The 17,291-nt window shown below is 35.6% G+C and overlaps 1 protein-coding gene across 31 annotated transcripts in view; it reads right to left on the bottom strand.

The window, feature by feature from the left end:
- The window catches only part of NF1 (neurofibromin 1), a 253,657-nt gene that overhangs the window by 103,454 nt on the left and 132,912 nt on the right, over window positions 1-17,291 (bottom strand). For 20 of the 31 annotated variants that reach the window (XR_009595499.1, XR_009595500.1, XR_009595498.1 and 17 more), the window contains 4 exons: window positions 10,283-10,418; window positions 6,135-6,197; window positions 1,378-1,536; window positions 772-869 (listed from right to left, as the gene is read on the bottom strand). Coding sequence is in view for 14 of the 31 variants with exons in the window: in XM_060395260.1 (XP_060251243.1) it covers window positions 772-869; window positions 1,378-1,536; window positions 6,135-6,197; window positions 10,283-10,418 (456 nt within the window). In the remaining 17 variants the exon portion in view is untranslated. The remainder of the gene's footprint in view (window positions 1-771; window positions 870-1,377; window positions 1,537-6,134; window positions 6,198-10,282; window positions 10,419-17,291) is intronic. The other 11 variants (XR_009595501.1, XR_009595495.1, XR_009595494.1 and 8 more) reach the window with 1 other exon arrangement.

Below are 17,291 nucleotides of genomic sequence, written 5' to 3' on the forward strand. Positions count from 1 at the left end.
AGGACTGGGAACTCATGTACACCTGTGGCGGATTCATGTCAATGTATGGCAAAACCAATACAGCACTGTAAAGTAAAATAAAGTAAAAATAAAATTTAAAAAAAATTTTTTTAATTCACACTGTATGAAAAGTAGAATTCTTTCTCATAAGTTATCTCATTTGTTTCTCTAAAATCAACTCATAGTTAAGTACACTATTAAACCTACTTTACCAAATCAACAACTCAGGGATAAAAAGAAGCAACTAGCTAGTTATGGGTACCGAGCAGAACTCAAGTTTTCTAAAATCACAAAACTTCCAACAGCTATCCAGTTACTAATGAACAAAATCTTATGCATTTGCTTTACTTGGTTTAAAGAGTAACTTTTTAGTTTACATACATTTCCAAATTAAAGTATCAAAAATATTCTAACATCAAAAAATTGTGATTATACACTATAATGCATTATCTGTACCAGTTTGGTTTTAGTATTTACTGAAAGAAATCTTTTCCCTTCTACCTCTCCTCCATCTTGTGGTAGACTCAAATCCTTTACTTTAGTAGCTATGTCAAACATCTCTCGGTTTTTAAATATGGAAATCACCAAATTACAAAGAATATCACTTTACTTCTTTAATGTCTTTTATAGTGAAATAAGATTAACTATGTTCTTGACCTCAAGAGAAAAAAACCTACAAAGGGGTTCCATCTAGATCAAGTACATGGAGTTAAGTGAAACTGAAAGTATCTGATCCAAACACAGCAACTGGCTAAGTAGCAGGCTGCTCACCTTCGTGCTGCATCAAAGTTGCTTTTCACAAAATCATTAAAAGGCCGCATATGCTCTTCTTTTGTGAAAAGGACATGATTGGCAATACTCTGAAGTATCTAAACAATAAAATAAGGTTATAAAGGATCTGATTATTTATGAAATCTACACATCCATATAACTCTAAAAAAATATTAATTTTCTCACTGATACAATTTCTATTGGTGATTTAAATCAGTTATTGATCATTCTGTTTCTATGCTTTCCTAAATATAATTATATAAACACATATATATTTATACATATAAAAACAGACATGAAAAATTTAATGCATTTTGAAAAATAATATAGTATACTTTTTGTTTCCCATTTCGGAATTTCCAAAATGATTACACAGAAAACCATCTTCAGAAGACATTTGCTAAAATATTCTCAAATGATAAGATGTTCCATCAGTATCAGTCTCATGAATTTTTTTATCATATAAAGAAATAAAAATAAAACAAAAGCACGTAAGGGAAAACCACAGAGCATTTCAAAAATTAAGACAGAGTTCAGTGAATAAAAAAACTAAAAATTTATGGAAGAGAAACTTTAAATAGTTATATCATCAAAATGATTCTTCACCTTTGACATTAACTTCAAGCCCCTTTCGATTCTAGCCGGTGGCTTTTTATCTAAAATCCCTGCTTCATATGGTGAGACAATGGCAGGATTGATAAATCTGAGAAACATGGCACTTCCTACTGCACCGATGCTGTTCTGAGGGAAACGCTGGCTAACCACCTAAAAACAAGGAATTGAGGGTTGAGTACATGGTTTGAATTAAAACAAGAAAATGGGAAGAAAGAGTTCAAAAGTCAAATTTTGCACAAAGAATCTGAATAGACCAATCCTTGTAAACAATACATTTATAATTTTTCCTACTTCCAAAATATCAGTAAACAACAATTTATCCTCAATTCTTTATCCTGTATCATTTAAAATCACAATGAAGGTCTCTAAGGAAAAAAAGAAGTCTCATAGATGAGTTCTGTAGAAGAGATCTGAAAAAAGATATTAATTTTATCATCATTGTTTATACTGCAGGTTTGTTGAGCAACAAAAGCAGAATAACTTTTCACACAAAAATTATCATATTTTACTAAGATTAAGAGACACGAAAGTATGGTCAACTCTTGTGGGGCAGAGTTAAATTTTCAACAGCATACCACTGAAAAATCCAATACCTAATAGTGAATACTTACATTTTGTTGTATACCAGGTACAATTGAATTTCTTGAGCAAAATGCTTGCCATATACAAAATAAAACTTAGTTTTCTTAGATTCCTATCAAGAGAAAAAACTTACTTACAAGTAACATTATTGCCAGTTCTTTTTCTTCATCAGAATGCTTTATAATATAAGGACCTACTTATTATTTAAACCATGGAGGAATGGGAATTCTTGGGGACTTAAAAGAAAAAAGGATCCCACCAGCCTAAAAGAGGGAATCCCCATGAGTACCTCAACTTGTAATTCTATCAAATGAAAAAAGTTAAAGATACAAGAAATGGTTGCCCACACTGAAAAATAATGTGAGCCCAACATTTCACGTGGATTTATTTTCTTTTTATAAAATATTCCACTTTCAAGGTAAATTAGACTGGGAAAGTGCTATGAAGCTGGCTCAGCTCCCATCTCTCCTAGTAGGTCCTGTTTTAAATTAACATGTGAAAATTGTATTATTCTGAAATTCACTTTTTTTTAACAGATAACACACATATTTACTTTTAAAGAACTTTTAAACAACTATTCATGCTTAGCGTGGTTAACTGCTGCTTAAAGCAGTGCTGACTAACTACAAGGCCACAGTACACCAACTCAATGTTCTGGGATTCTGAGGATAAAACTGCATTTCAAAGGCTATTGCGGGGAAATGAGAAAATACGACTTAGGTGCAGAATCTCACAGAGCTCTAGTTTTCTTCACACTGCCTCAGTAAAGTAACACTTCTTTTCATGAATTCACACAGCTCATGAGTCCAGATTATAACTCTGGAAAAGAGTAAGAATTATTTCACTTCATTCTATTTCCTTCAGTGCTTCATGTGGTATACATTTAAATTGTGTTCTTGTTCATTGTCTAAAATCTCCAAATAATTTTCAATTATATTTGACAGGAAGGCAGTAAAATTAAGACTTTGGAGAACGGTTTTCTAAGCTAAGAACATCTTTGTGAGAGGTGACAGTAGGGGTGAGCTGTAACTAATACATTCCCACCTTCCTGTGTACTACACAGCTCAGAAAGCTTTCCTGGTGTCACAGTGCTCTGAGTGCTGTGCTACTCCACGAAGGACAACGACCTTACACTTCAGAGGAACTGGTGAAGGGGGTTCAATACAGCAGCCTTAGCAGACTGGCTTTAAAGCCTCAATACTGTTTTAAAGCTATTTTTGGCTAAAATACAGTTTTAGAAACAGAATTCAGAAGAAAATTCAAGCGCTTTTACCACTGTTGTACTGTGTTTAACCTTCTGGGGAGTAGGAACAGAAAAAAATAATGTTTATTTTCGCACAGATAAAATTCTTCATCTAATTTCAGAATGTTCACAGACCACCACTGCTACTGTTTTCTTCAGAACTCATAAATTTTAATCTTAAAACATAAAAATAACAGATCAACAACCTAGAAATTTTTAAAGCTTTTGAGCTAGCAAAAAGGAAGGGAATTAAAAGCTGCTTTGTTATTTCATTGCAAAAGGGTTGTTTTAAAAGAATAGCTTATGTTCAGTTTAATCCATTAAAATCCTGAAAAGGTTTTTAAAGAAGTGAAAGTCAAGAGTTTGGTTTCCAAAGAACTGATTAATTATAAAATACTAACCTGCTGAGAACGTGTCTCAAAAAAAAATCAATCACTTATATGCACATGGAGAACTCTTTTCAAATGTATTTTTAGAGTAGCTATTTAATGGCTTTTTCCAGGAGAGAAAAGTTTTTAAAGTGTGACTCACATTTATACCCGATGTTTACTCAATATTATTCAATCTCAGAATTTAACGACTGTCTGACGGAATCATTTCCCAAAAGAAATATTTTAAAACTTATGAAAGGTACTACACCTTCACTATCTTCCACATCTTCAAAAATCATTCATGTCAGAACTCAGGGTATCCACACTATAAGAACACACCTTATTTCACGTGTCATATAATTATGTATCTCATCAGTGACAGTATATTTTGGGAGCTAAAATCTGATAAAACAATCAATATCTATAAAAATGCTCAACAAGTTTTATGAATTAATTTATTAAAAAACTTCTTTTCCTGTCACCACTAATTAACATCAGTATAATTTTACCTCATAACATATACATATTCAAACTGGTTTTATTTTTAACCTGTAAAAATCGAATTTATATCCAAAAAACTTGCAGCATAAAAGGTCAAAGTGGAGCCAGTCTGTATGCAGAAGCCATCAGTCAAATGGCCCTTTTACTTTCCCCCTACTCATAAACGGTGAACCACAGATCACAAATAAATGTAGTCATACACTATACATCAGCAAGAGGATCACAACCCATCCATCTCTAATTATCTAAGTGAGTTAGGTTAACAACTTCAAAGGAAATCTAATTATACAGTACATGTTTGAGTTTAATAAAGAGAATTATCTATGACTACACAGCTACATAACAGAAGCCAGAACTTTCTCTCTATATTTTAAATATTCTAATCTATGGTACATAGACCCCAAAAGAAAGTTAACTTGCTTTTAAAAAGATCATTAGATTCGGTTATGCCAACAACTCCATAAACCAACATTTTAGGTTTATAATAACTACACAGTCTTCACACTTCAGAATGTGTTCTAAAATATCCACAAGGACCTCATATCACTTGTGCTGAGAAATGCATTCCAAAACTTGGTGTTACCCAGAAACATTTTTTTGAAATCTGAAAATAACACTAGTAGGAAAAAACATTTCAAGGAACATCTGTAGATAAAATCTTAATAAATAAAGCAATGTTAGGAAGGCTAGAAAACATGCTCCAGCAACAGAGAAAGCCTGAATTTTAATTTATGTAATATACTACAAAATGGCATTAGTAAACACCGAACAAGAGTGTTAGAAACAGTAAATTAATTTCAACAGTGATGGTGTATATTATGTTAAATCCACATACGCTGAGAATTAGAAGGCTGAAGCATTAGAAAGAAATGTTTTTGTTAAGCAAGATGGCCATCCAATCCAATCTATTTGCTCACAGCTGACCAAATTTACGTAACATACCCAAAAAAGAATCTCCTGAATGTATATAAAAGCATATGTTTCTAAATTTTAATTTAGTTCTGAATTTAAAACAAATTTACTGAAGGTAAAGCTCAGACGAAAATGAAAGGTGAAACCAGATGAATACTATATACTAAATTTTACCTTTTAAAGTAAACTATCTTAAAAAAATAATAAATAAATAAATAAAGTAAACTATCTATGTGACTCCTGCAGGTTTTCTTTACATCTTTCTCTAAATTCATTTGGATTATATGAATAAAGGTAATACTAAGCCTGATAAGGATCAGTCATACTGACAGATAATGGCAAATTTTAAATGAATGCATGTTAATATTTTAGACAAATTTCATCTGACAGAAGAAAATAATTATGACTACTGTAATTTTCTTCCTTTTAAATTAGGGCAAGTTTACAGAAGCAGGTAGTACATGCGTATCATGTTTGCAAATGAGGTGTTTCTCTATAAATAAAGACTCACTGCTTTTCTTTATTTCAAAAGTACTATATTCTCAGTCCCAATCGCTTATAAAGATTTTCTCTAAGGTAAAAGTGGTTTTGTTTCACCATAAGAATTTTTATAAGCTAAGAACAATTATCTAAATCCTGGCTGAGACTGTCCAGATAAAAATCTAAGTAAAAAATAAAATTTAGCTACTTTTAGTTAAGATTTAGAAAGTGACAGTTTCCTTCTATGTACTTCTAGCAATTAAGAAAAACTTTCATCTCTAGTTAAATCACTCACATTACCTGCAAACAAGAAGCAAGAATGAAGAGAGTCAGCATTTCCTAACGCCTTGAAATTAAGTTTCTTTTGCATTCATTTATAATTTTTAAAATAACAATAATAAAATTAGACCAGGGATATCAAATGCACCAAATGCCCCCAAAATGCCTTTGGGATAAATCAAACCAAAGGAACACAGAGATGTTTCAATGTAACTTAATTCCAGGGTTAATTGAAATGAAAGCTATTTTGTGCCAGAATTAGTAGAATGATTTTACAGTGAAGGTCAAATAGGCTGAAGTGAAGATGTTCTTAACAAACAGCAAAAGATTTTTTGTTTTGCTTTGAAAGAAACAGCTAAAAAAAAGTTCTCCAAACTTACTGATTTTTTGTTTTCCTTTTTTTCTTTTACTGTAGCTTTATTCAGTAGGGAGTGGCAAGTTGCCTACAGAACAGAGATGAGCACAAACAAGTCACAGCACCAACTACATACAGCAACAAAAACAATGTTGGCTTGTACATAAAATTACACGATCAAAATGTAACACAAATGGAATCAACAAAAAATTAGAAATCAACTGAATTTTGAGGGACAAATTTTACTTCTGGATTTTAATCTTTATTATGTCTTTAAGCCAAAGCACTAAATAAATAGCAAGAAATGTGGAGACAATCATATCTACTATTTCTGGCTATAAATCGCAGAAAATTTCTCCTCAAATGAACTGAGGATATTTAATATTTACATTTCAGTTAATTCCTAGCTTTTGATGAATTTTATATAAAATCTTCATTACAAGTAGATCATACTCTAAAAATACTTCTATGTGTCTACGTAATTTTTCTTGATTTACATATATTTATATATACTTCTCTGTGTATCCTTCAATTGACTTAAAAGTTCTTTTTTCAATAGTTGATACTGAACTCATAATACTACTGATTAAAAAATAAACATTAAATGACTAAATACAATAGAAAAATAAAAGTCTCTCTCTTTTAAGAAAGATTACTCTTAAAATTTCACTTATTTTTGTTTGCAGGCTGCTTCCTGAAAAAGTTCTAACCAGAGAAGGTTAAAAGCTCTGCAACATTTGGGAAAAGAATGTTATCAGCTCAACTAGAAATAAGCATTAATATCAAAGTGAAGAAACTGCAGAGAAAATCATAGAATAAAACTGTAAGCCTGCTTAAAATTTCTCACAGATTTCACCATTTATCAGAATGTCTCAAACAAAAAACCATCACCAAAAGCCTCTCAAATCCAGAGACATATTGGTTTCAACTCTCAGAGTCATTTCTAGGCCAAGGAGCTCTATTAAAATTAAAAGATGGACACATACACACAGCTATATTTGAAATGGATAACCAACAAGGACCTACTATACAGCACAGGGAACTCTGCTCAATGTTCTGTAGCAGCCTGGATGGAAGGGGAGTTTAGGGGAGATGGATACATGTATACGTGTGGCTGAGTCCCCTCACTGTTCACCAGAAACCATCATAACATTGTTAATCGTTGCTAACAATAATTGTTTTCTCTCTCCCAATAAAAAATTAAAAGTTAAAAAAAATTACTTTTAAAATATTTTGAAAACAAATTAGAATTCTTCAATCTACCATACAAGGCATTTTATTCCAGGATTTCTATGATTCAACATTGTGACTTGAGATTTAAAGTTAGTTTGATTTGTACATCCATCCATCCATTCACTCATCCAAGTAGTTACTGTGCACCTAATTGCTAGATACCCATTCTAAGCACTGGAAGACAGCAAACAAGAAGACATAGTCCTTATCTCAAAGAGCTTTGATTCAAACTTTAGACTAAAAGCACGAGTAACCCAATTTATCACAAAAATGCAGTTCTGTATACTTTTTGTTTTCAATCATGGTATACAACTAGCAATTATAGCCTTAAAATTTTTCTGTAAACTACTATTTGGAGAAGCAGATTTGCCAGGAAAAGATGACATTTGTTTAGAATTATATTTAGCTCTTTCTCAGAATTCTCTCACCACAACTTAGGAAAATATCCACTCTGGGAATACTTTCTCATTATTCCAAAACTATCAGGATGAACGTGGAAATAAACACATGAAAAATGTCTCAGTTATAAATCTAACACATGGCCATTCCGATATAACCTTAACCCAGACCGCTAAGCAAGGAGGCATATAAAATGAAAGAGCTAGGTAAAGCATGATTTTAAAAAGGTTTAACAGTCAAAAATACTAACTCCAGTAAAAAGACCTAAAGCTCAGAGAAATTTATTAGCTAGCAATGTACTCACATAGCTTTCAAATTTTCCCTAGCAGGTCCCAAAGCAGGAGACATATTTACTAGAGGGAAAAAAAAACAATGGACTACTATCCCTCCCAACAGAACATAAAAGTACAAAGGTACCATTATGTTACTGCCAAAGTCAAAAGGGCAAAGAAAAGCCAGAAGATGGAAGATGAATAAAAATAAAAGAGCAAACTAAGGGGAAAAACTACATTTGCAAGGAGACTCAATGAAAGAATATCTTGAGATCTAAGTTTATTTTTCTTTTTTAATTAGCAAATGTAAAATTTCCCATTATCAGTCACTTATTAAAAAACAAACCCTTATTTATAAATAACATAGCACATCTATCCTCTATAGTACTGTACATTCCAATAATAAGTTTATCCAACAATTCCAAAAACTGCACTAACATTTAAATAATATTCTTAAGAAGAATAATTGTATGTGAAATTTTAATATAATGATTCAGGTCTGTTGTAATATGGGATACTGTATTATGGAATGTTTTAAAAAGCACAACACATAGTGGTTAATAAGCCACCAATTATCACCTGGCTTTATTTTCTGCATTATTTTTACTACCTCCTTCCCTTCCTAACTATGAAAGTTGGCAAGAATCTTGTTTACTTGGGTGGGAGGAACTGGGTAATTTATTCCTTCATTAAATATTTCCTAAGTACTTACTAAGTGCCAAGCACTTAGTTCTTTTTTCCTTTTCCAAGGCTGCTAATGATATAAAATTTTTTTCTTAGGGAGACAACTACATGAAGAATTTCTATGAAAATCTACTAGACCATATATGTAACCAGGTAGTCAATACTCTTTTAATTGTAGTCAATCACTTTTAACCAACTAAAGTCAAAGCCCCTGCCACTTTAGAAATTCATTTGCTCTCTGAAAAGTTATTATTAGGCCAACCAAGAAGTTGGTCCAGACTATTTTTAACATGTGTTTACCATTTCTAGTCTGCCTAGTTTTATCAACAGAAGAAGGACTGAACCGGACTTAAAGAGAAACCTGAATAATGCCCAAACTTAAGATGTTATTTACTAAATTAGATTTCATACTATAAACTACCTTCTGGTTTCAGATTTAACTACCTGCAAAATTCATATGGGGCTCTCCTAAGCTCCCTCAAGCTATTTTGAAAAAGGCAGGAAAAGTCATGATGAATTAAGAGAGTTTTAACACTAAGTATGCTTTTCATCATCTATGAATATGATGAAACATTTTTTTATAGATACAGCAGATACATCTTTATAAATAGCAATGAGGGGGGAAATTCACACAGAGCAGCCTGAAACAGCTTTTTAAAAGGATGATTTCACTGATCTTGCTAATGTCTCCAAGCAACTGAAGCCCTGTGCTAAAAACAAATGGCTGGGGATAACTCTGCAAAGAAAAAGACACAAAAGGTATGGGTTTTGGTAAATGCATAAATTCTTTATCCTACACCTGGCCTTATCCCAAACTCCAGATCCACTAATGTTTCTTCCAGAATCAGTTTTAACAGGCTAATGTGGATTTGCACTAATCTTCCTTGGAGTGATTAAACCATTTCTGAAGCTGCATATGCCAATCAAAAATATTGTGGAAGCCATAATAGAACACAGGTGTAATTTCCTCAGCAAGTAGGGGATGACTGTGAACATCTGAACTCAGAAGCACTGCCTGCAGTTCTAGGGTTGAAAGTCTAATAACTGGATGTGAATGATGATGCAATGTAAGTAGCATTCTATATAAAATAAACATCAGCTTGTCCTGGGGAAACCTGACACAAACCCAATAGTTTAATTTAGGAGAAGAAATTAATTAAAGAAATTAATTTAAGAGAAGAAATCAAAATCAGAGATTAAGCATTTCACAAAACAAAAAGCGAGGAAAAGACTGACTTCATAGGTGAAAGACCCCATGAATAATTCAGGTTAAAGATAAAATCAGCAACAAAAACTGTGTAACATATCTAACTTGAATCACATCTACTATACCCAGTAGATTGGTGCATTTTAAACTTGTTCTCAATGCAAGGAAAATGTATTATTTTTAAAGTACCCCATTAAACTACTTTGTATTTTTAAAGCCAATTTAAACAGTTCTTAATGTAGTATTCATCCAAACTGATTCAGTATTATCAATCACCCACTATCAGCAGCTGGTTTAGCAGCTAAACCCCTCTTTGGTAAAGCATTCTTTTAAATGTAGCTATGGACTAATAATGATAATCTCTAACCTTAAGCATACCTGGTACAAACAGTGGCACACACTTCGTAGCTGAGGGGGAAATTCAGAGGAGGAACTGATGATGGCATGGAAGAACTTTTCAGTCATTTGAAGGAGGTTTCGCTGGTTTTCCTCAAGGCTCTCTGACTGTTCTAACCTACCAAAAGAAAAAAAAAAAAGCAAAACCAGTTAAAAGCAAACAAACTAACAGACATATTCTTTAAAAGAGACTCCTTAAAGAGATATTCAGCTAAATGCAATGTTGAGACTTTTCTGGAATCCTGATTTCAACAAACCAATTATTTAAAAAAAAAGAAAAAGGCAATTTTGAGAACTGTGTATAAAAGCTCTTGTTGTTGTTTAGCCACTAAGTTATGTCCTAATCTTTGCAACTCCATGGACTGTAGCCTGTCAGACTCCTCTAAGAGATTTTTCAGCAAGAATACCAGAGTGGATTGCCATTTCCTCTTTCAGGGGATCTTCCCCACCAACGAATCAAACCCATGTCTCTTGCATCTCCTGCATTTGCGTGGATTCTTTACCACTGTGTCACTGGGGAAGCCCAATTATCCTCCTATATCTTCACAAATTTAAGACAGGATTTTTTTTTTTAAATACAGGATTTTTAATAAACAAATTTTTTTTTGTCCATCTAGTAGACTGTGAAGAAGGCTGAGCACCGAAGAATTGATGCTTTTGAACTGTGGTGTTGGAGAAGACTCTTGAGAGTCCCTTGGACTGCAAGGAGATCCAACCAGTCCATTCTGAAGGAGATCAGCCCTGGGATTTCTTTGGAAGGAATGATGCTAAAGCTGAAACTCCAGTACTTTGGCCACCTCATGCAAAGACTTGACTCACTGGAAAACTCTGATGCTGGGAGCGATTGGGGGCAGGAGGAGAAGGGGTCAACAGAGGATGAGATGGCTGAATGGCATCACGGACTCGATGGACGTGAGTCTGAGTGAACTCCAGGAGCTGGTGATAGACAGGGAGGCCTGGCGTGCTGCGATTCATGGGGTCGCAAAAAGTCGGACACGACTGAGCGACTGAACTGAACTGAACTGAACTGAGGAAAGGGCATCTCACATTTTAAACTTTTATTTTCCATGATTTCAATAAAGCTGACATGCTTTCAATATTTTGGGACCATTCAGGCCCTATTTTGAACCTCCTTTCCTATCAAGCCTGATATCTCTAACTTCTAGGTATTTCTCCTGTCTGTACCTAAAACTTAGTTTGCTCCAAATTAGCTGATTTTTTCCTCATACTTAAACGTCTTATTCTGTGTTCCCCATGTTGTCAATGGTACAATTACTGCTTCAATCAGGTCGTTCAGGAACTGCTGATGTCGTTACTGTCTACAGTAGTCCATTACTCCCCACAACCAATTAGTGTTGCTAATTCTTCTGTAAGACTATTTTTTAAGGTAATTTATTTATTTATTATTATTTATTTACGGAAATTTATTTAGAAAAGGCAGAGGAACCAGAGATCAAATTGCTAACATCTGCTGGATCATCAAAAAAGCAAGAGAGTTCCAGAAAAACATCTATTTCTGCTTTATTGACTATGCCAAAGCCTTTGACTGTGTGGATCACAATAAACTGTGGAAAATTCTGACAGAGATGGGAATACCAGACCACCTGACCTGCCTCTTGAGAAACCTGGAAGTCAGGAAGCAACAGTTAGAACTGGACATGGAACAACAGGCTGGTTCCAAATAGGAAAAGGAGTACGTCAAGGCTGTATATTGTCACCCTGCTTATTTAACTTATATACAGAGTACATCATGAGAAACACTGGGCTGGAAGCACAAGCTGGAATCAAGATTGCCAGGAGAAATATCAATAACCTCAGATATGCAGACGACACCACCCTTATGGCAGGAAGCGAAGAAGAACTAAAGAGCCTCTTGATGAAAGTGAAACAGGAGAGCTGGCTTAAAACTCAACATTCAGAAAACTAAGATCATGGCATCCAGTCCCATCACTTCATGGCAAATAGATGGGGAAACAGTGGAAACAGTGACAGACTTTAGCTTTTTAGGCTCCAAAATCACTGCAGATGTTGACTGTAGCCATGAAATTAAAAGACACTTACTCCTTGGAAGGAAAGTTATGACCAACCTAGACAGCATATTAAAAAACAGAGACTTTACTTTGCCGACTAAGGTCCATCTAGTCAAAGCTATGGTTTTTCCAGTAGTCACATATGTACGTGAAGAGTTGGACTGTAAAGAAACCTGAGCACTGAAGAATTGATGCTTTTGAACTGGTACAGGAGAGGACTCTTGAGAGTCCCTCGGACTGCAAGGAGATCCAACCAGTCCATCCTAAAGGAAATCAGTCCTGAATAGTCATTGGAAGGGCTGATGCTGAAGCTAAAACTCCAATACTTTGGCCACCTGGTGCAAAGAACTGACTCATTTGAAAAGACCCTGATGCTGGGAAAGATTGAAGGCAGGAGGAGAAGAGGACAACAGAGGATGAGATGGTTGGATGGTATCACCGACTCAATGGACATGAGTCTGAGTAAACTCTGGGAGTTGGTGATGGACAGTGAGGCCTGGCGTGCTGCCATCCATGGGGTCGCAAAGAATCGGACACAACTGAGCGACTCAATTTATTTCTTTGGCCACCCCATGCAGCATGTGAGATCTTAGTTCCCTCACCCCAAACTCATGCTCCCTGCAGTGGAAGCATGGAGTAACCACTGCACTGCCAGGAAAGGCCCTCTTTGTACGATTCTAAAGTCTTGGTTCTATGATTAAAGGCAGATGTTCAGAAAGCAGACTTACTAGGTTTAAATTTCAGCTCTACCACTTATTGACCTTGATCAAGGTACTTAATCTCTCTGAGGCTCAATTTTTTTCATCAATTATAATGCCTATTTTTCATGATAGCTCAGTTAGCAAAGAAACCACCTGCAATGCAGGAGACCCCAGTTAGATTCCTGGGTTGGGAAGATCCGTTGGAGAAGGGATAGGCTACCCACTGCAGTATTCTTGGGCTTCCTTGGTGGCTCAGCTGGTAAAGAATCCACCTGTGATGCAAGAGACCTGGGTTCCACCCCTGGGTTTGGAAGATCTGGAGAAGGCAAAGGCTACCCACCCTAGTATTCTGGCCTGGAGAATTCCACAGACTCTATAGTCCATGGGGTCGCAAACAGTCGGACACAACTGAGCAACTTTCACTTGCCCTGAAGGAGGGCATGGCAACCTACTCCAGTATTCTTGCCTGGAGAATCCCCATGAACAGATGAGCCTGGCGGGCTATGGTCCATGGCATCGCAGAGCCGGACACAACTGAGCAACTAAGCACAGCACCACAAAAGAGTAAATTATACCCCATGGCTGTCAAGTCCACAAACCTTTACTGGAGCTGCCCAACTGGTATAATTTGAACTCTTCAAAACACATTCCCTATGAAAGTCAGTACTTAACTACTTGTTATATGCCTTATCTCCCCTACAAAACTGTAAGCTCCTTGAAGGATGTATTCATCTTTGTCCTCTTAAAAACTAGCAAGGTACCTTACCAAAATAATCATTGAGTAAATATTCGTTGTCAATCTCTTAACTAGTAATGTCCTATTTCTATACTAGTTTACGTATTACATAAAAGTTTGGGAGACTGAAATCACCACCCCAGATTCCCTGCAGCTCACTATGTAATGCAGCATATGGATACAGTAAGAGTTTAGAAATGAATGTAGACTATGGGCAGGAAAGATTTCGTGGGCTGGGTGAGTTCTAAAGGAGGGAGAGAATTTGCACAGGCAAAAAGAAGGGCAGTTCAGAAAGTGGAAGGCAGGGCAAGCACTCAATTCAATCCAATAAATATTTACCACACATCTACTATTTGCCATCTTAAGGCCACATGGTGAGGATTCAACAGTAATTGGCCTTTGAGTTTCTCAAAGAGGGGAAAGACAAGTACACACCAAGTAACAAGTACAATTATTCGACAATATAAAAGACAAAAATAGCAAACCAGAGAGAGACATGATTAATTCACATGGCAAACGTTGCAGAGAAGCCAGAGGCAGAAAATGAATTTGGGATACATGATAACTAAAAAGAGATATGGGGATTTGTATGCAGGGAGATCACTTAAGAAGCTACAACAATAAGTCGAATCTGAAATATGGAAGGTATAGGAGCTTTGTAGTATGAAAGAAAAAATTCACAATTTATTAATAGGGCCAGAAGAGAGTCTTAGAAACCTTGACATTCTTGTCTAGTCTTTGTGGGAACTTTTTCTTAATTAAAAAAAAAGCATACCAGCAGCAGGTATGCTTCAGACTCTTTCAAATGTCCCTCTAAAAGATCTAAGCCCTCCTGCTTCTCACATGCCAATGATAACTCACTGGCTATTCCATTAATTCTGATCTATAATGAAGCTTCATATCTAATTATTTAAGTGCTCGTGTGTATAAAAAATTTTCCCTCCGATTTTCAAACAATCAGGTTTTATTTATCCTATTGGTTTCCTGTTTTTAATTTCATTGATTTCTAACCTAATTTTTATTTCTTTCCTTCTGTTCAGTTAGGTTTATACTGAACTTTCTCTAGTTTTTTAAAGTGAAAGTTTAGGCCATTCATTTTAGGTCCTCCTTTTCTAATATATGCATTTAATGCTCTAAATACTACATTTCACTACCTTCCACACATTCTGATAAGATGTACTTTAAGTTTTTCTTTTTCTTTGCATTTCAGTTTTCAAAATTTCTACTGACATATCTTTAAGTTCACTAATTTTGTACAGGAGACAGGAATCAAGACCATCCCCAAGAAAAAGAATTGCAAAAAAGCAAAATGGCTGTCTGAAGAGGCCTAAAAAATAGCTGTGAAAAAAAGAGAAGTGAAAAGCAAAGGAGAAAAGGAAAGACATAAGCATCTGAATGCAGAATTCCAAAGAACAGCAAGGAGAGATAAGAAAGCCTTCCTCAGCGATCAATGAAAAGAAATAGAGGAAAACAACAGAATGGGAAAGACTAGAGATCTCTTCAAGAAAATTAGAGATACCAAGGGAACATTTCATGCAAAGATGGGCACAATAAAGGACAGAAATGGTATGGACCTAAAAGAAGCAGAAGATATTAAGAAGAGGTGGCAAGAATACACAGAAGAACTGTACAAAAAAGATCTTCACGACCCAGATAATCACGATGGTATGATCACTCACCTAGAGCCAGATATCCTGGAATGTGAAGTCAAGCGGGCCTTAGGAAGCATCACTATGAACAAAGCTAGTGGAGGTGATGGAATACCAGTTGAGCTATTTCAAATCCTGAAAGATGATGCTGTGAAAGTGCTACAAATTTGGAAAACTCAGCAGAGGCCACAGGACTGGAAAAGGTCAGTTTTCATTCCAATCCCAAAGAATGCTCAAACTACCACACAACTGCACTCATCTCACACGCTAGTAAAGTAATGCGCAAAATTCTCCAAGCCAGGTTTCAGTAATATGTGAACCATAAACCTCCAGATGTTCAAGCTGGTTTTAGAAAAGGCAGAGGAACCAGAGATCAAATTGCTAACATCTGCTGGATCATTGAAAAAGCAAGAGAGTTCCAGAGAAACATCTACTTCTGCTTTATTAACTATGCCAAAGCCTTTGACTGTGGATCACAATAAACTGTGGAAAATTCTGAAAGAGATGGGAATACCAGACCACCTGACCTGCCTCTTGAGAAACCTGTATGCAGGTCAAGAAGCAACAGTTAGAATTGGACATGGAACAACAGACTGGTTCCAAATAGGGAAAGGAGTACGTCAAGGCTGTATACTGTCATTCTGCTTATTTAACTTATATGGGGAGTACATCAAGAGAAACGCTGGGCTGGAAGAAGCACAAGCTGGCAACAAGATTGCCGGGAGAAATATCAATAACCTCAGATATGCAGATGACACCACACTTATGGCAGAAAGTGAAGAGGAACTAAAAAGCCTCTTGATGAAAATGAAGGAAGAGAGTGAAAAAGTTGGCTTAAAACTCAACATTCAGAAAACTAAGATCATGGCATCTGGCCCCATAACTTCATGGGAAATAGCTGGGGAAACAGTGGCTGACTTTATTTTTTTGGGTTCCAAAATCACTGCAGATGATGATTGCAGCCATGAAATTAAAAGACGCTTACTCCTTGGAAGGAAAGCTATGACCAACCTAGATAGCATATTCAAAAGCAGAGACATGACTTTGCCAACAAAGGTCCATCTAGTCAAGGCTATGGTTTTTCCAGTGGTCATGTATGGATGTAAGAGTTGGACTATAAAGAAAGCTGAGCGCTGAAGAATCGATGTTTCTGAACTGTGGTGTTGGAGAAGACTCTTGAGAGTCCCTTGGACTGCAAGGAGATCCAACCAGTCCATCCTAAAGGAGATCAGTCCTGGGTGTTCATTGGTAGGACTGATGTTGAAGCTGGAACTCCAATACTGTGGCCACCTGATGCGAAGATCTGACCCATTTGAAAAGACCCTGATGCTGGGAAAGATTGAGGGCAGGAAGAGAAGGGGATGATAGAGGAGGAGATGGTTGGATGGCATCACCGACTCAATGGACATGGGTTTGGATGAACTCTGGGAATTGGTGACGGACAGGGAGGCCTGGTGTGCTGTGGTTCATGGGGTCGCAAAGAGTTGGACACGACTGAGTGACTGAACTGAACTGAATTCTTTTCTCAGTTGTGTTCAATCTACTGATAAAGCCCATCTGAAGGCATTTTTCCTTTCTATTATAATGTTCTTGATTTCCAGCATTTCCTTTGACTCTTTTTTAGAGTTTCCATCTCTCTATTTAAATCACCTATCTGTTCTTGCATGTTGTCCACTTTTTTCTGTTAGAGCCCTTAACATATTATTTATAGTTATTCTAAATTCCTGATCTGGTAATTCCAAAATCTGTTACATCTGAATCTAGTTCTTATGCTTGCTTTGTCTCTACAGATTATGATTTTTATTGCTTTTTAGTATGCTTTGTAATTTTTTGTTAAAAGATCCAAGCCATAATGGGTAGCAGGAACAGAGATAA

Source organism: Ovis aries, chromosome 11 (assembly GCF_016772045.2).
Source record: "Ovis aries strain OAR_USU_Benz2616 breed Rambouillet chromosome 11, ARS-UI_Ramb_v3.0, whole genome shotgun sequence".
In the NCBI taxonomy this organism is placed as follows: Eukaryota; Metazoa; Chordata; class Mammalia; order Artiodactyla; family Bovidae; genus Ovis; species Ovis aries.